Here is a 22516-nt window from a genome sequence, read left to right on the forward strand (position 1 = left end):
CAGGAATTGAACTCAGCTCTGCACCAAGCAGACCTAATAGACATCTACAGAACTCTCCACCCCAAATCAACAGAATATACATTTTTTTCAGCACCACACCACACATATTCCAAAATTGACCACATAGTTGGAAGTAAAGCACTCCTCAGCAAATGTAAAAGATCAGAAATTATAACAAACTGTCTCTCAGACCACAGTGCAATCAAACTAGAACTCAGGATTAAGAAACTCACTCAAAACCACTCCACTACATGGAAACAAAACAACCTGCTCCTGAATGACTACTGCGTACATAACAAAATGAAGGCAGAAATAAAGCTGTTCTTTGAAACCAACGAGAACAAAGACACAACATACCAGAATCTCTGGGACACATTCAAAGCAATGTGTAGAGGGAAATTTATAGCACTAAATGCCCACAAGAGAAAGCAGGAAAGATCCAAACTTGACACCCTAACATCACAATTAAAAGAACTAGAGAAGCAAGAGCAAACACATTCAAAAGCTAGCAGAAGACAACAAATAACTAAAATCAGAGCAGAACTGAAGGAAATAGAGACACAAAAAACCCTTCAAAAAATTAATGAATCCAGGAGCTGGTTTTTTGAAAGGATCAATATTGATAGACCACTAGCAAGACTAATGAAGAAGAAAAGAGAGAAGAATCAAATAGATGCAATAAAAAATGATAAAGGGGATATCACCACTGATCCCACAGAAATACAAACTACCATCAGAGAATACTACAAACACCTCTATGCAAATAAACTAGAAAATCTAGAAGAAATGGATAAATTCCTGGACACATACACCCTCCCAAGACTAAACCAGGAAGAAGTTGAATCTCTGAATAGACCAATAACAGGAGCTGAAATTGTGGCAATAATCAATAGCTTACCAACCAAAAACAGTCCAGGACCAGATGGATTCACAGCCAAATTCTACCAGAGGTACAAGGAGGAGCTGGTACCATTCCTTCTGAAACTCTTCCAAACAATAGAAAAAGACGGAATCCTCCCTAACTCATTTTATGAGACCAGTATCATCCTGATACCAAAGTCTGGCAGAGACACAACCAAAAAAGAGAATTTTACACCAATATCCTTGATGAACATTAATGCAAAAATCCTCAATAAAATGCTGGCAAACTGAATCCAGCAGCACATCAAAAAGCTTATCCATCATGATAAAGTGGGCTTCATCCCTAGGATGCAAGGCTGGTTCAATATACGCAAATCAATAAATGTAATTCAGCATATAAACAGAACCAAAGACAAAAACCACATGAGTATCTCAATAGATGCAGAAAAGGCCTTTGAGAAAATTCAACAATGCTTCATGGTAAAAACTCTCAAAAAATTAGGTATTGATGGGATGTATCTCAAAATAATAAGAGTTATCTCTGACAAACCCACAGCCAATATCATACTGAATGGGCAAAAACTGGAAGCATTCCCTTTGAAAACTTGCACAAGACAGGGATGCCCTCTCTCACCACTCCTATTCAACATAGTGTTGGAAGTTCTGGCCAGGGCAATCAGGCAGGAGAAAGAAATAAAGGGTATTCAATTAGGAAAAGAGGAAGTCAAATTGTCCCTGTTTGCAGATGACATGATTGTATATCTAGAAAACCCCATCATCTCAGCCCAAAATCTCCTTAAGCTGATAAGTAACTTCAGCAAAGTCTCAGGATACAAAATCAATGTATAAAAATCACAAGCATTCTTATACACCAATAACAGACAAACAGAGAGCCAAATCATGAGTGAACTCCCATTCACAATTGCTTCAAAGAGAATAAAATACCTAGGAATCCAACTTACAAGGGACGTGAAGGACCTCTTCAAGGAGAACTACAAACCACTGCTCAATGAAATAAAAGAGGACACAAACAAATGGAAGAACGTTCCATGCTCATGGGTAGGAAGAATCAATATCGTGAAAATGGCCATACTGCCCAAGGTAATTTATAGATTCAATGCCATCCCCATCAAGCTACCAATGACTTTCTTCACAGAATTGGAAAAAACTACTTCAAAGTTCATATGGAACCAAAAAAGAAGCCACATTGCCAAGTCAATCCTAAGCCAAAAGAACAAAGCTGGAGGCATCACACTACCTGACTTCAAACTATACTACAAGGCTACAGTAACCAAAAGAGCATGGTACTGGTACCAAAACAGAGATATAGATCAATGGAACAGAACAGAGCCCTCAGAAATAACGCCGCATATCTACAACTATCTGATCTTTGACAAACCTGACAAAAACAAGCAATGGGGAAAGGATTCCCTATTTAATAAATGGTGCTGGGAAAACTGGCTAGCCATATGCAGAAAGCTGAAACTGGATCCCTTCCTTACATCTTATACAAAAATTAATTCAAGATGGATTAAAGACTTATATGTTAGACCTAAAACCATAAAAACCCTAGAAGAAAACCTAGGCATTACCATTCAGGACATAGGCATGGGCAAGGACTTCATGTCTAAAACACCAAAAGCAATGGCAACAAAAGCCAAAATTGACAAATGGGATCTAATTAAACTAAAGAGCTTCTGCACAGCAAAAGAATCTACCATCAGAGTGAACAGGCAACCTACAAAATGGGAGAAAATTTTCACAACCTAACTCATCTGACAAAGGGCTAATATCCAGAATCTACAATGAACTCAAACAAATTTACAAGAAAAAAACAAACAACCCCATCAAAAAGTGGGCAAAGGATATGAACAGACACTTCTCAAAAGAAGACATTTATGCAGCCAAAAAACACACGAAAAAATGCTCACCGTCACTGGCCATCAGAGAAATGCAAATCAAAACCACGATGAGATACCATCTCACACCAGTTAGAATGGCGATCATTAAAAAGTCAGGAAACAACAGGTGCTGGAGAGGATGTGGAGAAATAGGAACACTTTTACACTGTTGGTGGGACTGTAAACTGGTTCAACCATTTTGGAAGTCAGTGTGGCGATTCCTCAGGGATCTAGAACTAGAAATACCATTTGACCCAGCCATCCCATTACTGGGTATATACCCAAAGGATTATAAATCATGCTGCTATAAAGACACATGCACACATATGTTTATTGCGGCACTATTCACAATAACAAAGACTTGGAACCAACCCAAATGTCCAACAATGATAGACTGGATTAAGAAAATGTGGCACATATACACCATGGAATACTATGCAGCCATAAAAAATGATGAGTTCATGTCCTTTGTAGGGACATGGGTGAAGCTGGAAATCATCATTCTTAATAAACTATCGCAAGAACAAAAAACCAAACGCCACATATTCTCACCCATAGGTGGAAATTGAACAATGAGAACACATGGACACAGAAAGGGGAACATCACACTCTGGGGACTGTTGTGGGGTGGGGGGAGGGGGGAGGGATAGCTTTAGGAGATATACCTAATGCTAAATGACGAGTTAATGGGTGCAGCACACCAGCATGGCACATGTATACATATGTAACTAACCTGCACATTGTGCACATGTACCCTAAAACTTAAAGTATAATAATAATTAAAAAAAGAGAAAAAAAAATTATAGTCTAGTTGCTAACCTTGCTTCTTATTAATACCTACAAAGCTTTCTCTATGCTCCTAGTCAATACTAAGCCTCTCTCCTTGCAGAAGTTAAGGCATTTAGTGGCTATAAATGCTGCCGTATCTCACCTACGACCACATCTCTTCTACAGTTAAAGCTGCCAGAATGTTAACATAGAACTTTCAAAAGATTAAGATATACAATTACATTCCATTTCAGTGGTTTTTACGTTGCTGCAGATATTTGTTTCTGCTTGTAATTACTAACCTATTACCTGATTTTTTTCTTTCCTCTGAGGTTATAATGAGAAGTTAGAAAAACGGACAGCAAGATTAAGAAAGGGGTGGGTGGCGAAAAATGTAATGCAATAGAACAGCTTTATGAAAAATAAGAAAGACATTTTAATTCGTTATTTATTGGGAAATGTCTCACATCATAATTGGTCAATACTGCTCATGTTCTAAGGATATAATAGTCTGTAATTTGTACAGAGGTAGTCTATCAAACCTACTTTAAACGGTTTAGAGAATAATCTTATTTTGATCATGTTTTGATGACTTTAAGGCAATTCTACATTCTGCATTCTTCTGCGCTGTTGGAAAACTCTGCTGAACGTGGCACATCCTGAGGTTACAGTTGGTTCTCAGGGCTTCTTGCCAAAGAGCCATGCACTGTAGAAGGAAGTTCAAGGGCCCTGGGGTCAGAAAGTCATGGGGTTGAGGCCCTTAGTAAGTCATTTAAACTCTCTGAGACTGTTTCCTCATCTGTAACATAGGGAAAATAATCTCCATCTTATAAGGTCATTGAGAACATTAAGTGAAATAATATATCTAAGATTTCTGATACTCAAACTACTGTAGCTCCTACTGAGATCCATTTAATAGAAAGCAGAATTCTCCCAGGTTTCTTAAAGAATGTGTTCTAACGCATTCATCATTTTTTTTTTAAAAAAAAGCAATTTAATCAGTATCTTTAAAAAAGAAAAGAAGGGCCGGGTGCAGTGGCTCAAGCCTGTAATCCCAGCACTTTGGGAGGCTGAGGCAGGCGGATCACCAGGTCAGGAGATCGAGACAATCCTGGCTAACATGGTGAAACCCCGTCTCTACTAAAAATACAAAAAATTAGCTGGGCATGGTGGTGGGCGCCTGTAGTCCCAGCTACTCGGGAGGCTGAGGCAGGAGAATGGCGTCAACCTAGAAGGCAGAGCTTCCAGTGAGCCGAGACCGCTCCACTGCACTCCAGCCTGGGCGACAGAGCGAGACTCGTCTCGAAAAAAAAAAGAAAAGAAAAGAAAAGAAGGAGGAAAGAAAGTGAATACCGTTTCTATTCCTTTTCTTCCCTTGCACATGTCACTTTCCACCCCTACCTTGCACTGGCGGTATTGCTTTACACTAAAAACACCTCAAATGCTGGGACTGTGTCTCACTTTTGGTCTTCTCAAAACTAGCAGAGTACCTAGCACAGAATATGCATTTCATATGCTCTTGCTATTTTTCTTCTGGATGGGCAACCACTACCAGAAAAGTTAAATCTCAGGGCTGTTGTTAGTGGATGTTCTCCCTTTCGATAGGGTTCTGCCTGTAATTTTGACAAAGCAAGTCTGTATTGATGCTACCAAAAGTGGGATGAAAGGGAGATCCAAGTTTTCAAAGTGAATAGAGGCAAAGATCAGCAAGAATATGAAAAACAACTGGGATATTTACACAGAGCCCAGGTATCACTGTACAGATTGATCATTATTTTCAAAATGAGAAATGTATCTTTACAATGGAAAGACCCACCAATCACTCACCCAACCAAATGATTAAACTTAACGTCACTAATGAACAGCAAGGTGCATGTAATATAAAACACCCAGCATTACCTCTGACATAGTCAGACCAAAAATGTTTTGTCTGAATTCGATCAAGCCTCTAGACTGATCTTCTAGTATACAAGAAATATAGGGAATGGAGGAACAAGGTAAGTCACACCATGAGGAAATGATCAGATACATCTAGAATGTGGAACATTAGCCTTGCCCCTTCAAAAAGTCTATGCCATGGAAAAAGAAAAAAGTTGAGGCACAGTTCTGGATTATAGAAAGCTAAAGTGGCTAACAGCCAAATGCAATGCATGAATGAATCTTGATTAGTTCCTCATTTAAAAAATTATTATTAGCCTGGGAAACATGATGAAACTCTATCTCCACAAAAAATTAGCTGGGCACGGTGGCACAGGTCTCTAGTCCCAGCTACTTGAGAGGCTGAGGTGGGAGGATTGCTTGAGTCTGGGAGGCAGAAGTTGCAGTGAGCTGAGATTGTGCCACTGCACTCCAGCCTGGGTGAAAGAAAGACCCTGTCTCAATCAATCAATCAGTATAAAAGACTTTCAGAGGACAATTGAGGAAATTTGAATATGGTCTGAATATTTAATGATATTAGGGAATGATTATGAACTTCCTTAGGATGTTGATGTTCCTTCAGTTATGTAAAAGAATACCCTCATTTTTAGAAGATGCCCTGGCAGTGTCTGCAATTACTTTTAGAAGGCTTAGCCTCCCATCTCCCAAAATATATTTCTATACATATATACACTCACACACAGGTTGATAAAGCAAGCATGACAAAATAAACAATCATTGGGTCTATGTCGTGGGTATACTGGTGCTTATTATACTATTGTTTCAACTTTTCTGTATGTTTAAAATTTTGTCTTAATAAATGTTAGAAAACAGAGAGGCAAGATGGTAAGCAAGCTATTCTTCTCTACCCAGAAAGAAAATTTCTTTCTCTTGCATGTAGTGATAAAAATAAGTTATAAAACTCTTTTTCTGACCCATTGAACCAGTTAGTGGGGATTACTGAGGACTCAAACACACCTCTATAACAGCTTTTGGGGACAGTAACTATACTGAGGACAAAGCATAGCCCTCTTATATTGGATATCATTTACACCGTCCTTTGAAAATCTTACTATTCCCAAATCAAGAATCCTATCAGCACATCGCTAATAAATTGCTAAGTATAGCTAGTATTTGCTTATTTATCATTTTAATTTTTTTAAGAGATGGGGTCTCACTATGTTTCCCAGGCTGGTCTCAAGCCCCTGGGTTCAAGCAATCCTCCTGCCTCAGCCTCCCGAGTAGCTGGGACTACAGGTGCACACCACCACACCCAGCTTCCATTTCAGTTTTTTCAGTAAAGTAAAATCCTTTAGCTTGTTTAGGTTGCACTCCAGTAGAGAAATAGAAAAACAAAAATCTCATCTGGTATGACAGCCATTGATCCTTCTTATGGGTTCAAATCCATCCCTTAGAAGTTCAGTTTTTAAGAACCAGCTACTACAGGGAGGAGCTAACAACCTCGAATTTCTAGGATGTAAATTTTCATACCCTCTGCAACTGCTGCCCGGCCTCACATGAGCCCCCTGTACTTAACTCAAGCACCCCTGTCCACTGATGCTGACTTATGCAAGTCAACACACCAAATCCCACAGCCACGGCTTTTCAGAAAAATAGGAATGGATTCTTCTCCCAAGTTCATACAATTGAGGGTTTTTGACAGCAATAAAAATAGCTTTGGATAAACCTTATAACCTGTGGTGTTGCTTCTTCATAAAGGTAAGCCAGTCATTTGACATTATTCAAATTTTTGTTGTTGTTTTTAGATAGTGGTGCAGGTGACATATAAGAAAAACAGGTATGAATCCCAGCACTTTGGGAGACCAAGGAGGGTGGATCACCTGAGGTCAAGAGTTCAAGACCAGCCTGACAAACATGGTGAAACCCCATCTCTACAAAAATTAGCCAGGCATGATGGGTACCTGTGATCCCAGCTACTCGGGGGCTGAGGCAGAAGAATCACTTGAACCCAGGAGGCGGAGGTTGCAGTGAGCTGAGATCATGCCATTGCACTCCAGCCTGGGTGACAGAGCAAGACTCCATCTTAAAAAGAAAAAAAAAAAAAAAGAAACACAGGTATGAAGGCAATAAAGCATGATGTATGTAGTCTGGCCACGCCACCATCCCTGCTGCTCTGGACAGAAATCAGAAGCAGCAGCAGATAGAAGCAGAAAATCATCAAAACTTTATACATGAGGTACTGCTATTCCTTCCTCAACAAGTGTATTAGAATATAAACTTGACAAATTGGAGCTTTTCCATAGGTAGGTAGCAACAGAGAGAAGCATCACCCCACAGTTTAAAGTTTATGTTACTTGGGAAAAGACAAACATGAAGTATGAGTCTGAAAATTAGTTTCAAGAACTCTCAACTAATTGATTCTCTCCCAAACTGAAAACACACTACAGCAAGGCTAAAACGTAAAATAAAGTGAACTTTAATCTATAATATACATGAAAATGTGAAAGAACATGTTTCCTTTTGATTTTTGTGAGGAAAGTAAGTTTCAGTGTGAGTGAAACATATCTGAGAGAACAGGAAAGTCTTACCTAGGTACAAGGAGGAGTTTTCTTTCTTGACATTGTCATCTATGTAGGTTGGTCCCAGGGTATAAATAGGTGTGGAGCCCATTCCAATGAGAATCTGCGCGCAAATGAATAAAGCCACGTAGACCCAGTGATTATTTCCTCCCGAGTCCTTCGGACAGGCCGGAGGCTCCAAAGTGGCGGTGGAGTTGCCACCCTGACACAGGCCGTCGTTGGGGGCCGAGGCGTTCAACTCTTGGATCTGGTAGGGGGGCGAGATGAAGTGAGGTAAGGCAAAGAGGGCTGCCCCGAAGGCGATGAGGAGTCCACCCACGGCCAGCCACAGGGGCCGCCGACCCCGGCCGCCGAAGTAACTGACGAACACCACCACCACCAGGTTCCCGATGTCAAAGCAGCTGACCAGCAGCCCCGACTCGGAACTCTTCAGACTGTAGCGCCTTTCAATTGTGGTAATTACGCTGCTCAGGTACCCGGAGACCATTAACGCCTGGATGAAGGTCAGAAAGCACATGCACACCAGGAAGCAACGGGAATCCGTGAGGACCACGTAGAGGCACCTTCTCTCCTGGAGCATGGCCAAGGCGGAGGACACCGAGAAGGTTTTGCTGAGGTCCACCCTGTGGTTACAGTCCCCGAGCCCCGCCGAAGTGGACGGGGCAGAGGGACTGGGGGCCAACGGGTTCGGGCCTTGCTTCAACTCCTGGTGGCCCGAAGAATCCACACAGCCAAAGGCCGTGTTGGCGTCTCCACTAGTGGGACTGAGGCTTGGCCGGCAGGAGGCGCTGCTGAGGACCGGTAAACTCTTAGACCTGAAGGTCTCCGGCTCGCACCTCTCCTGGACAGCTTCTGCAGTGGCCGGCGCCTCCAGCTGCTCTCCCGCCCCGGGCTGCAGTCCAGTGCCTTCGTCCATGGCGCTTAGAATTCAGATTTGATAGCTGATGGCACCCAAGCACTCCGGCACGTTTCATCCACCGGCACGAGGGGCCGAAGCCGGGCCCAGTCAGTCTTGCCCACCTGGGACTGGGGCTGGGGGCGCAGGGCCGCGCAGCAGGGCATCCTCACCAGCTGCGAGGCGCCCAGTGCATCCTGATCACAGACGCGGCTTCAAGGCTCCGCAGCCGCGTGCCACGGGGGGCAGGGGTCCGCGCGGTACTGCGATGAGCCCTACTCGGCGTCCCTCTCCGGGCGGTAGCTTGAGGCAGGCGCCTCGCGCGTCCCGGGCTCATCCCCTCCGCCGCCGCCGCCGCCGCCGCTGGGCCCGCGGCCAGGAGCGAGTGCACCCCGCGCCGGGGGTGGGGGGCACTTAGCGCTGCTGTCCGTACAGCATCCCACCTCTCTGCGCCAGGGGTACCGGGTGTTCGCCGCCTGGGCTCGCGGCACCCTCGGGAGTGAAGCTGCCGACCTGCAAAGCAGAAAGAGGGTGGTCAGCGAAGAGCGGCTGCGGCTTGGGGCTAGCGTCCCAGCGCCCCGGGGACCAGGGTTAGGTGACCCCGAACCGTCCCTAGAGGGACGGAGAAGCTAGCCAGGAGCGGAGCCCCGGAGGACTAGGCAGCAGCCGGCTGCAGTCTCCAGTCCCGGAACAATAAGCAGCAGGCGGTCGGCGGAGACTCTCCCTCATTGTCTGCCGCGGACCTGCCCCCGTCCCGCCCCTTCTGCCTTAAACATTGCGTTTGCTTTTATATGTTAATAATTATCAACCTGGCAGCTCTGACTCAGAGGCAGTGTCTTTTAATCGAGTGAACTAACTGCAGCCTTTCCGTACTCCTACTCCATTACTCAAAATAGAAAATGCCCAAAAGAACAAAGGAAACTTTTTCACAGACACACAATGTATTCCCTGTCCCAATTTTTCTAAAAGGAAAAAAGAAGGTGGGGGTAAACTACGTGTGTAGAAATGTGTGTGCACACTGGTGTGCGTTGGCACGTGTGCGCGACTAGATTTGAATCTGTCTGCTCCACCGGAGACACGCATTCAAAGCCGAAGGCAGCAGCAAAAAGGTCAACATGCTTGCCTCTTTATTCCCAACACCAAAAATAACCCCTTGACCGAAAGAACTCTTCAATTACAAATACCAGGGGCATTCGAGGCTGTGGCCCGCACTAAGTCCCAGAGCGCGGTATCAAACGAAACCGAAAATCTGTCTGCTTTGCCGAGAGCTAGGGAAGCCACAACCAAACAAAGAGATCCCGGCACGCTGTCAGAGCGCGCGCGAGGAGCCCACGGAGCCGGCTGGGCGCACGCGGGCCGGCGGGGAGGTGTGCTATTGACTGAGCGCACCCCGCTAGCGTGGGCCTGGGGAGCGTGTGCGCGTGCGCGGCCACACACACACACACACACACACACACATACACACACACACCCCGGCGTACTGGAACCTCTCTCGCGATCCCGCACCCAGCTTGAATTCAGCGAGAATCGAAAACAGGTGTGCCCCCGTGGTAAGCCCCCGCCCCTAATCTTGGGGACCCCCACTCCACTCCTCCAGCCTGGGGCAAGGACGGGGGGCGGAATATGCACCAGGTGGGAGACAGCCGAGCTTCACTACACTGGGTTTCATTTTGCGGCGCGCCTTTGTGATGCTGCTGAGAAAAGAAAGGAGGAAGGGCAAGGGAGAAAGGCAGAGAGGCTGGGCGGCCAAGGGTGGCCGCTCCGGCATCTCCCTCGGCTGTGCTGGGCCAAACCCGCTCCCAGATTCCCGGCCTGCCAGCCACTCACAATCCCGGGCTTCCCCGCCGCTGCCTTACCCAGGCGCCTTCCCGGGGAACCCCACCAGCCGCTGCGTGAGGAGCCGGGGAATCCCAGCAAACTCTCGCCGCTCGCGGGGGGCGTCCGAACCCCCTGCCTAGGCGAGCGCCCTCACAGCATCGCAGACTCGGATGGACACGCGGATCCCGGCAGGGAGCTCTTGGAGCAGGCGTGGAATCCCAGGGACACCCCCTGCGCGCACATCACATACACGCACATCCTACACACACACACACACACACACACACACACACACACACACACAGAGCCCGTGGGAAGACAAGACCGCCGGCGACAGCCCGCCGCGCTCCCCAGGCGCTCAAGCCGCCGCTACTCACTAGCGAGTCTGTCAGTCTGTCTGCCTGGCTGAGTAGAGCGGCGGGAGGGGGGCACTGAGCTACGGGAATAGTTGGGAGCCGCGTGAGGAGGCAGCCTCCGTCCAGCCGAAGAGAAATCAGTGAATGAGACTGTGACTCAGGCTGAACTCTTCCCCCCACCCCTCGCCTGTCACCCAAGCCTCTCCTCCGCTCCAAACAGACACACGCGCACAGAGACGCGCCCGGAGAGGAGCAGCCGAGGGCGCAGGCGCGAGGGCAGCCACCCAGCCCAGCCCTCCCACAGCCAGCCACCCCGCTGCCCTTCACCTGCGCGGCTGCGGGGGCCGAAGAGCGCTGAAGCCCCGAGGGAGCCGGTCTCTAGAAAAGTCAGCGGCTGAAGCTGACAGCCCACTCTGAATAAATAAATTATTTCTGATCGTTTATTCCGTGCCTTGGGCACACACCATGTCTCATTCACCATAGTAGATTCTGGGACCAAAGATAAACAAGACAAGATATTTGGTGGGAGGAAACCTCTGGCTTGTGGGGGAAATACTCATGTAAATGGCTTAAAACAACGTGGTATATCTATGCAGCCTGCTACTGGAGTAGCCAATATCCATTAGCCTTCATTTCCACGCAGCAGGAAGAACAGAGGCACGGGGGCATGGTGCTGCCAGTCAATAGGTAGATAAGCTTCCTAGAAGATTGCAGGGATGGGGCAGAGGACCAGACTGCAAGAGTGGCTGAGTAGAAAGGGGCACTACGGGTTTCCTAAGTTGTGTACTGTCAATAATGTGGGGGCAATGACGTTCTGACTTCCTCACCAGAGAGCTGGCTCTGGCAGTGACAGGTAGACAGATGTGAGGCCACACTGCGGGCACAGAAGTGAGTTGGGAGGCAGTCTGAAAGCAAAATGTGATGAGGCATTGGCAGGGGGCATGGAGAGGAGGGAACTGGGCAGCTGATGCAATCTGCAAGAGAAGAAAACCAGCCGAGGTAGGATGACTCCCAAGTTTCTAGCACCAAGTTGGGTGACTAAGTGCCTGACAGCCAATAAAAGCACAGGTGGAGAAACATGCTTTAGGAGAAAGATTGTTCTCATCTACATGTGTTGAGTTTGAAATGTTTGGGGGACATCCCAGTGTACATGTCCCATAAGCCACTGGACACACAGGAGGTTTGGACTAGGAATATTGATCAGTAGTCATCAGCCCAAAGGTGGCATGAGAAAGGATGGAATGAATAGGGAAGATCATCCAAATTGTGAAGAGATCTAGGAGGAGAGCATACAGCCAAAGGAAGGAGACTGGAAGCAAGGGTCAGAGAGGTATGGGACGCATCAGAAAAGCCAAAAGAGCAGATGACTGTAAGAAGGGAAGGGTCAGATGTGTACAGGCTGCAGGGAAGACAAACAGGATGATAACTGAAAAAAAAAAAAAAAGAGTATCTGAGGGCACTTGTGACCATTGACAGAGCAGGATAGTGCTCTAATGGAGGAAAGGAGGTTGCTCACAAGTACCAGAGACCATGCTGGCCATTGCTGCCAGGTCGAAGCCCCTCCACTGGCCCTTGGCCTTACCCAATGAAAGCATTGTCTCCATTTTACAGATGTGATAAGTGTAGAGAGGTTAAGTAACTTTATATAGGCACACAGCTACTCTGTAGACAATATGAACCAATGTGCTCCAAAAGACTATGTTCTTACTTAACCTCTTAACCCTGACTCTCTACTCTCTCTCCTGCCATTGAATAGCATCCTGACTCGTCAATGCACCTTGATTCTTTTGATTATCTCCCTTTAGTCCAACAACCGTCGTATCTACAGCGATCCTTAGAGAACAATTAAGGCCAGTTGACAGTAAAGAACAGTCAGTGTGTACTTGAAGTCCACGCTGAGACAGCATCAATCTTCTGGCAGCTGCAAGACTGACCTATCAACCGAGGCATTTCTTCATTCCCTGCCATTGTCTCCTCCTCTTGAGATCGCCATCAGGCACAGTCACTTTTCTACAAACAGGCAATAGGACTCCCGCTGCCACCCTGCCCAGATTTTAGTCCTCTACTGCTGATAAAGTGAGCAAAGATACGTGGCACTTCCTGAACCCAAATACTCTTCTGAGCTGATTCTAAATCCAAACAGAATCAACCTACCTCCTATTACCTCCTTCCAAGCTCATTTCAGTCTCAGCTCCAGACATCAGTGAATTCAATGTGATACATCAGGGGACATCACAGGACTTCCCTACTTGAAAATCAAGCAATCATGTCCCTGAAACACTCTGTCTTTATTCATGCTCAGTTACCATAAAGTAGATGCAACTCTAAGAACCTATGGATTTTTTTATTGCCACTAATAGATCATGATTTACAGCAAAATTTTAAAAGGTCCAATTTTACTCACATAAGAAGAAGAAAACATTCAGCAAGAAGCATTTCTTTTGCTTTATCTTTCCCAGTTAAATATGACTTTAAAAAAGACAAAATTTTAAAAGGTCCAATTTTACTCACATAAGAAACAAGAAGAAAATATTCAGCAAGAAGCATTTCTTTTGCTTTATCTTTCCCAGTTAAATATGACTTTGAAAAAGAAGAGCACGCCTCATTAGCCGTAATTGTCTGATTAATACAAAGAAATGGACTCATATCACAGGGTTCCACTACCCCTATGGTAGTGTTTACTATCCTTATTTCACTCAATAATTACAGTTACTTTAACCAGAATGCCTGCCTTCTTTGGCATTTTGGGAGAGGAAGCATATGACTGTAAACCCTCTTCAAACTTTCAGACTTACGTTTGCTTCTTCTAAGTCCATCGACTTTATACATAAATGACTTCTTTTTAAAAATAAATAAATAAATAAATAAATAAATAAATAAATGACTTCTTTCCTGATCTTCATATAACAAGTATGTAGCCTTTGCAATTTCCAGGGCAGTCTACAGGTTTAAAATCTGGCCGTCCTGGAGAATGGGCAGAAGAAAGCTGAAAGGAGCCTTTTCCCACAGCCCTTCCCTTCCTTCTTAAAGAAGGTTCACTTCAGAGATCTCCCAGATACAACAAGAACTGAGTTTTTGGTTCAGAATATTTTGTGGGTGCAAAACATAATACATAGTTGCCAGTACCATAATTGAATTAGGTGTTGGTTGTTTAAGAGGAGACACATTGTATCTTTAAGGTAGCCCCTTAATAGAACTTGGCATGTTCTATTCCTTAGAAGTGAATTTCAGGTTGGGTAAAACCTGAGAAGGAACACATCTGGCCCTGGGGTACAATGAATGCAGGCAATCACTCCAGCCCTGGTGGCTTGAGGGCCCTGCAAGTGCTAAAGGAGTATAGTGACCAACTGTGTCCAAACAAAGAGACTTAGCACTGCAAGTCCCACACCCCCAGGAAACCACAGTTCCATGAACACCTGGAGGCTTGGCTCCCTATAAAGAAACTGCCACCTCCCTTAATATAATTAAGCCAGATTAGCTGGTTACTGTGGCTCACACCTGTAACCCCAGCACTTTAAGAGGCTGAGATGGGAGGATCCCTTGAGAACACATTTCTACTAAAAAAAATTTTTTTAAAATAGCCAGGCATGGTGGCATATGCCTGTGGTCTCAGGAACTCAGGAGGCTGAGGCAAAAGGATCACTTAAGCCCAGGAGGTAGAGGCTGCAGTAGGCTGTGATTGCACCACTGCACTCCAGCCTGGGCAACAGAGCAAGACCCTGTCTCAAAAAATAAACAAACAAACAAAAACCAATGACAACAAAAAATAATTAAGCCAGGCCAGGTGCAGTGGCTCACGCCTGTAATCCCAACACTTTGGGAGGCTGAGGTGGGTGGATCACCTGCGGTCGGGAGTTCAAGGCCAGCCTGACCAACATGGAGAAATCCCATCTCTACTAAAAATACAAAATTAGCTGGGCGTGGTGGCACATGCCTGTAACCCCAGCTACTTGGGAGGCTGAGGCAGGAGAATCACTTGAACTGGGGAGGCAGAGGTTGCAGTGAGCTGAGATCGCACCATTGCACTCCAGCCTGGGTAACAAGAGTGAAACTCCATCTCAACAATAATAATAATAATAATAATAAAGCCAGATACTCCAAGGCTAGTGATGGAGGGAAACTTCCCTGTGAAGAGGAGACAGTTGTCTCAAAAAAAAAAAAATCATGTTCCCTTGAAAGATGTTTCATAATTACCACCACTGCCACCTTGGCCTGGAAAAGAAAGAGGTCGGATGCGAAGGGGAAGGAAGCAGGTTAGAAGAGGCAGTCCTCCATGGGCTGTGAGCATCTCTACATGTTTCTCTTGGGTGCACCTAGAATGCAAAGCCCTAACCACTTCTGAATGCGGAGAAACTCAAACTGCATTGTCCTCTGCTCTCATACCGCAACAATCAACACAAAAGACTTCTATGACCAGATGTTGGTGGGCAGTCTACACCAACAAACAAGCAATCAGTTGGGCAGAAGACACCAGCTGGGCATCCTCCAATTCAACTCCGTTCTGACACTATCTACCTCAAGATAGCATCACATCCCAGAGGTTGAGGGCTCAGTCCCACAAAACTGCCTCCTCTCTCCCCTAGACCCAGTGTCAAGTCTGGGCCTCCAGAACATCTGACCAACTAGCTTCAATTTGGGATTCCCACAACCCCTCTTTGGGTTTGATTAATTTGCTGGACAGGCTCACAGAACTCAGGGAAACACTTACGTATACCAGTTTAATACAAAGGATATCAGAAAGAACACAGATGAAGAAGTGCACAGGGGAGGTATGGGGGGAGGTGCACAGAACTTCCATACTCGCTCTAGGTGCGCCACCCCTCAGAAACCTCCACATATTCAGCTGTCCCAGAAGCTCTCTGAACCCTGTCCTCCTGGGCCTTTTTTGGAGACTTCCTTGGATAGACATGACTGAAGACAAACACGTCAGACGGTGATTGGACAAAAAGCAGAGGCTCTAATACTGATAGACTGAGTGGGGGAAACCCAGCAAGACCTGTCTGTCCATATTCTCCTTGGCCTCTCTGTGCTGCATTTGCTCCTTCAGGGTATGGGGCAGGACTGCCTCTGGGATGAGGGTCTTATGACCTCCGATCAGAAAGACTACCTTGGAGCCGGGTGCAGTGGCTCATGCCTGTAATCCCAGCACTTTGAGAGGCCGAGGCGGGTGGATCAACTGAGATCGTGAGTTCAAGACCAGCCTGACCAACATGGAGAAACCCAATCTCTACTAAAAATGCAAAATTAGCCGGGTGTGGTGGCACACGCCTGTAATCCCAGCTACTCGGGAGGCTGAAGCAGGAGAATCGCTTGAGCCCAGGAAGCGGAGGTTGCGGTAAGCCAGGATCATGCCACTGCACTCCAGCCTGGGCAACAAGAGTGAAACTCTGTCAAAAAAAAAAAAGAAAGAAAGAAAGAAAGAAGGGAATGGAAGGGAAGGGAATGGAAGGGAAGGGAAGGGAAGGGAAGGAGGAAGAAAGGAAGGAAGGAAGGAAGGAAGGAAGGAAGGAAGGAAGGAAGGAAGGAAGGAAGGAAGCAAAGACTGTCCTGGGCAGAAGAAGAGAGGACAGGGGAGGGTCAAAAAGAGATTGTGTTTCCTGAGGCCTGCTTCTGAGGCCTACAGTGCCCCAACATCAGAACAGATGACTGTTATAAGTCAGGAGCCATGGATGAAAACCTATATGTGTATATGGATGTGTGTGCATGTATGTGTAGTAATGTCACACCACTCTTTACCCAGGCCATTTCTCAGAGTTGCGTTTGCAGCCAGCAACCTGGAGGGATGAGGTAATATTTTCCCCTGGGCAAAGACAGGCTTGCTGCTTCTGCTTATTGAAAAGCAATGTATCCTCTAAGCTCAGTGCTTCTCTCCCATGATGCAACCCATCATGTGCACAGGCATCTATAGTGAGCTCTTTGCATCACCCTGTGGGACTTGTGGGGCATGGGGAACTGGCACAAGCATCATTCTCACCCTCTGGCTGCTGCCTTTGCCATAAGTGATAATATCCTTTGTCTCTGACCCTGGAGTCTTCTCCCCAGTATCCATGAAACCCTAGCAGGATAACTTGTCATCTTGGAAGAAGGCGAAAATCCTAGACCCTACACAATTCTTGACCGGCACTGCCTAATTTGATGCTGCCACTGAGATATTAGCTTCATTTATACTCTACGGTGCAGCTGATCTAAGGTCTGAGCTTTTAAACAGGTCTTTCCTTAAGGCTAAAGGCTAATAAAGGAAAATAAATTCATGTGATAAAACAAAACTAACTGTGTTAGATGTGGTTGATGGGCAGTCAGTGTGCACTCCCTACTTTTCTGTTCTTTCTTAAATGGCAGAGTTTGGAAAAGCTATAAAACTACCTTTTCCAGATTCCCTGTGTATCAGGTTCTGGATAAGAATTGATGTACTCTGGCACATTTGGGAATGTAGGGTGAGGCACAGGCCATATCCTTTGTGGCTGTCTATACCAGCAAGCTGGTCATGGAGACATGATATTTTTCTGCTTTGGTATTCTTTTGTCCAAATTCCAGCTTCTAGATGTTGAGAGGCAGCTGCAGTATTGGCTGCTTTCTGATTTCTGGTTTCAGCCACTACACGATGCCCTGAAGTCAAGAGACCAGTGAATGCCTTTGACTCCTCATCCTGCAGATTGTAGCAGAAGTACCAGCTTTCCTGGCAGGATGGATCTGCAGTGTTATAGCATCACTCCTGGTGACCCACCCTAGAGACCATGTGTCCAGATCTTCTGGATATTCTGTAAGCCCCTAACCTCCTATAGTGAATCCCTTTCTGCCTAAAAATGCAAAGTGGTTGCTCTATCCTGGCCCTGGACAAGTATCAAAATACTAGGTCATCAACTAGAAAAATACAGCTTATCAGTCACACTCTGGGGTCCCTCTGCCTTGCTGTTAGCTTGCCTCTCTGTAGATGAAGTCCCTTTTAGGATCTACTTCAAGGACAACCCTGAATTGTAGCCTTCTCAAAATCTAGATCCAGAGAGCAAAGCCCAGAGAAAGCTGGAATTTCTCTCTCCATCCTGCTTTCTGGGTTTCCATTGCCTATCTGAGGACATGCTTCTTTCCTAGATCCATAGAAAGATCTATGTTTCAGGGGAACCTAAAGGTAGTGGTCTTATCCCAGAGCATAGAAGAATAATTAACACAAGATGATACAAAACAACACAATCACTGCAATTACACACTGCTGAAGCCCCTCTACGAAGCAGGTGGGATGGCACCAGGTTATCATTTCCTTACAATATGGAAAAGAACAGATACTCTAACAGTTCTAAATGTATCACTTTAGACCTGCTGTTATCCTTCCTGACTTCCCCACCCCTCTTCAGAAGGCCTGCTTCATTTGTAGGACAGACGGAATAGAATGATGACAAAGAAAGATCCCAGCTAAGTACAGTGGCTGGAGCCTGTAATCCAAACTACTCTGGAGGCTGAGGCAGAAAGATTGCTTGAAGCTAGGAGTTCAAGACCAACCTGGGCAACATAGCAAGACTCCTATCTCTTAAAAAATACATTAATTTAAAAAAAAATTGTAAAGGACTTCATAGCAAACCAACATGATTAAATCTTTGTGGTGAGTGTGTGGGTGTCACTATACCAACTTTAATTACAAGAAAGACATCACCAATTTTAAGATGCACCATTATTTCATGGACCACTAAGAAGGAAAAAATGCTGCCAATTAAATGGCACACACCTTAATGATTAAACAGAGAAAAGAGGACTTTGTTGCTAAACCAAATAAATTTAGTCCTGACTCTGTCACTTATGGCAGTATGGATTTGGGCAGTTCCCTAAAGCTCTTTTTACTCAGTTTCCAAGTTGGGGTTAAACACAATACCTATTTCAAAGCATCAAATGGGATAACACATGCAACATATGCTTCAAACATACACACAGACCAGTGCCTGGACCAAGGTAGGTGCTTAAATGTTAGCCATAGTTATACTTATGCCATGCTATCTTTTGCATTCATCTTAATAATATTTTTTCTCAGGGGCGGTTCGAAGTTGGCCGAATAGGAACAGCTCCAGTCTGCAGCTCCCAGCTTGAGCAACACAGAAGACGGGTGATTCCTGCATTTCCAACTGAGGTACTGGGTTCATCTCACTGGGGCTTGTCAGACAATGGGGGCAGGACAATGGGTGCAGCCCACCGAGGGTGAGCCAAAGCAGGGCAAGGCATCACCTCACCCGGGAAGTGCAAGGGGTCAGGGAATTCCCTTTCCCAGCCAAGGGAAGCAGTGACGGAAAGCACCAGGAAAATCGGGTCACTCCCACCCTAATACGCGCTTTTCCAATGGTCTTAGCAAATGGCACATCAGGAGATTATATCCCGCGCCTGGCTCCCAGGGTCCAACGCCCACGGAGCCTCGCTCATTGCTAGCACAGCAGTCTGAGATCAAACTGCAAGGCCGCAGCGAGGCTGGGGGAGGGGCGCTTGCCATTGCTGAGGCTTCAGTAGGTAAACAAAGAGGCCCAGAAGCTGGAACTGGGTGGAGCCCACCGCAGCTCAAGGAGGCCTGCCTGCCTTTGTAGACTCCACCTCTTGGGGCAGGGCATAGCCAAACAAAAGGCAGCAGAAACCTCTGCAGACTTAAATGTCCCTGTCTGACAGCTTTGAAGTGAGTAGTGGCTCTCCCAGCACGGAGGTTGAGATCTGAGAATGAACAGACTGCCTCCTCAAGTGGGTCCCTGACCCCCGAGTAGCCTAACTGGGAGGCACCCTCCAGTAGGGGCAGACTGACACCTCACACAGCCGGGTACACCTCTGAGACAAAGCTTCCAGAGGAACGATCAGGCAGCAACATTTGCTGTTCAGCAATATTCACTGTTCTGCAGCCTCCTCTGCTGATACCCAGGCAAACAGGGTTTGGAGTGAACCTCCAGCAAACTCCAACAGACCTGCAGCTGACTGTCCTGACTGTTAGAAGGAAAACTAACAAACACAAAGGACATCCACACCAAAACCCTATCTGTACGTCACCATCATCAAAGACCAAAGGTAGATAAAACCACAAAGAAGGGGAAAAAACAGAGCAGAAAAGCTGAAAATTCTAAAACTCAGAGCACCTCTCCCCCTCCAAAGGAATGCAGCTCCTCACCAGCAATGGAACAAAGCTGGATGGAGAATGAGTTTGACGAGTTGAGAGAAGAAGGCTTCAGATGATCAAACTTCTCCAAGCTAAAGGAGGAATTTCGAACCCATCGCAAAGAAGCTAAAAACCTTGAAAAAAGATTAGATGAATGGCTAACTAGAATAACCAGTGTAGAGAAGTCCTTAAATGACCTGATGGAGCTGAAAACGATGGCACAAGAACTACGTGATGAATGCACAAGCTTCAATAGTTGATTCCATCAACTGGAAGAAAGGGTATCAGTGATTGAAGATCAAATTAATGAAATGAAGTGAGAAGTTTAGAGTAAAAAGAAATGAACAAAGCCTCCAAGAAACATGGGACTATGTGAAAAGACCAAATCTACATCTGATTGGTGTACCTGAAAGTGACGGGGAGAATGGAACCAATTTGGAAAACACTCTGCAGGATATTACCCATGAGAACTTCCCCAACCTAGCAAGGCAGGCCAATATTCAAATTCAGGAAATACAGAGAATGCCACAAAGATACTCTTCAAGAAGAGCAACTCCAAGACACATAATTGTAAGATTCACCAAAGTTGAAATGAAGGGGAAAATGTTAAGGGCAGCCAGAAAGAAAGGTTGGGTTACCCACAAAGGGAAGCCCAGCAGGCTAACAGCAGATTGCTCGGCAGAAACTCTACAAGCCAGAAGAGAGTGGAAGCTAATATTCAACATTCTTAAAGAAAAGAATTTTTGACGCAGAATTTCAAATCCAGGCAAACTAAGCTTCATAAGTGAAGGAGAAATAAAATCCTTTACAGACAAGCAAATGCTGAGAGATTTTGTCACCACCATGCCTGCCCTAAAAGAGCTCCTGAAGGAAGCACTAAACATGGAAAGAAACAACTGGTACCAGCCACTGCAAAAACATGCCAAATTCTAAAGACCATCGATGGCTAGGAAGAAACTGCATCAACTAACAAGCAAAATAACCAGCTAACATCATAATGACAGGATCAAATTCACACATAACAATATTAACCTTAAATGTAAATGGACTAAATGCTCCAATTAAAAGACACAGACTGGCAAATTGGATAAAGAGTCAAGACCCACCAGTGTGCTGTATTCAGGAGACCCATCTCACAGGCAGAGACACACATAGGCTCAAAATAAAGAGATGGAGGAAGATCTACCAAGCAAATGGAAAACAAAAAAAAGGAGGGGTTACAATCCTATTCTCTGATAAAACAGACTTTAAACCAACAAAGATCAAAAGAGACAAAGAAGGCCATTACATAATGGTAAAGGGATCAATTCAACAAGAAGAGCTAACTATCCTAAACATATATGCACCCAATACAGGAGCACCCAGATTCATAAAGCAAGCCCTTAGAGACCTACAAAGAGACTTAGACTCCCACACAATAATAATGGGAGACTTTAAAACCCCACTGTCAACATTAGACAGATCAAGGAGACAGAAAGTTAACAAGGATATCCAGGAATTGGACTCAGCTCTGCACCAAGCAGACCTAATAGACATCTGCAGAACTCTCCACCCCAAATCAACAGAATATACATTATTCTCAGCACCTCATTGCACTTATTCCAAAATTGACCACATAGTTGGAAGTAAAGCACTCCTCAGCAAATGTAAAAGAACAGAAATCACAACAAACTGTCTCTCAGACCATAGTGCAATCAAACTAGAACTCAGGATTAAGAAACTCACTCAAAACTGCTCAACTACATGGAAACTGAACAATCTGCTCCTGAATGACTACTGGGAAAATAATGAAATGAAGGCAGAAATAAACATGTTCTTTGAAACCAATGAGAACAAAGACACAACATATCAGAATCTCTGGGACACATTTAAAGCAGTGTGTACAGGGAAATTTATAGCACTAAATGCTCACAAGAGAAAGCAGTAAAGACCTAAAATTGACACCCTAACATCACAATTAAAAGAACTAGAGAAGCAAGAGCAAACACATTCAAAAGCTAGCAGAAGGCAACAAATAACTAAGATCAGAGCAGAACTGAAGAAGATAGAGACACAAAAAAACCTTCAAAAAATCAATGAATCCAGAAGCTAGTTTTTTGAAAAGATCAACAATATTGATAGACTGCTAGCAAGACTAATAAAGAAGAAAAGGGAGAAGAATCAAATAGATGCAATAAAAAATGATAAAGGGGATATCACCACCGATCCCACAGAAATGCAAACTACCATCAGAGAATACTATAAACACCTCTATGCCAATAAACTAGAAAATCTAGAAGAAATGGATAAATTCCTGGACACATACACCCTCCCAAGACTAAACCAAGAAGAAGTTGAATCCCTGAATA

At 45.2% G+C, this 22516-nt stretch overlaps 1 protein-coding gene across 3 annotated transcripts in view; it reads right to left on the reverse strand.

Moving 5' to 3' along the window:
• Positions 1–11288, reverse strand: part of SLCO5A1 (solute carrier organic anion transporter family member 5A1) — a 161365-nt gene extending 150077 nt beyond the window's left edge. For all 3 annotated transcript variants that reach the window (XM_054656807.2, XM_063817154.1, XM_528160.6), the window contains exons 1-2: positions 11078–11288; positions 7997–9395 (exon numbers count right to left, since the gene is read on the reverse strand). In XM_054656807.2, coding sequence (XP_054512782.1) covers positions 7997–8903 — 907 coding nt within the window. In that variant the 5' untranslated portion in view covers positions 8904–9395; positions 11078–11288. The remainder of the gene's footprint in view (positions 1–7996; positions 9396–11077) is intronic.
• Between the last annotated feature and the right edge of the window lie 11228 nt (positions 11289–22516).

The sequence above is a fragment of the Pan troglodytes genome, chromosome 7 (assembly GCF_028858775.2).
Source record: "Pan troglodytes isolate AG18354 chromosome 7, NHGRI_mPanTro3-v2.0_pri, whole genome shotgun sequence".
Lineage (NCBI taxonomy): Eukaryota > Metazoa > Chordata > Mammalia > Primates > Hominidae > Pan > Pan troglodytes.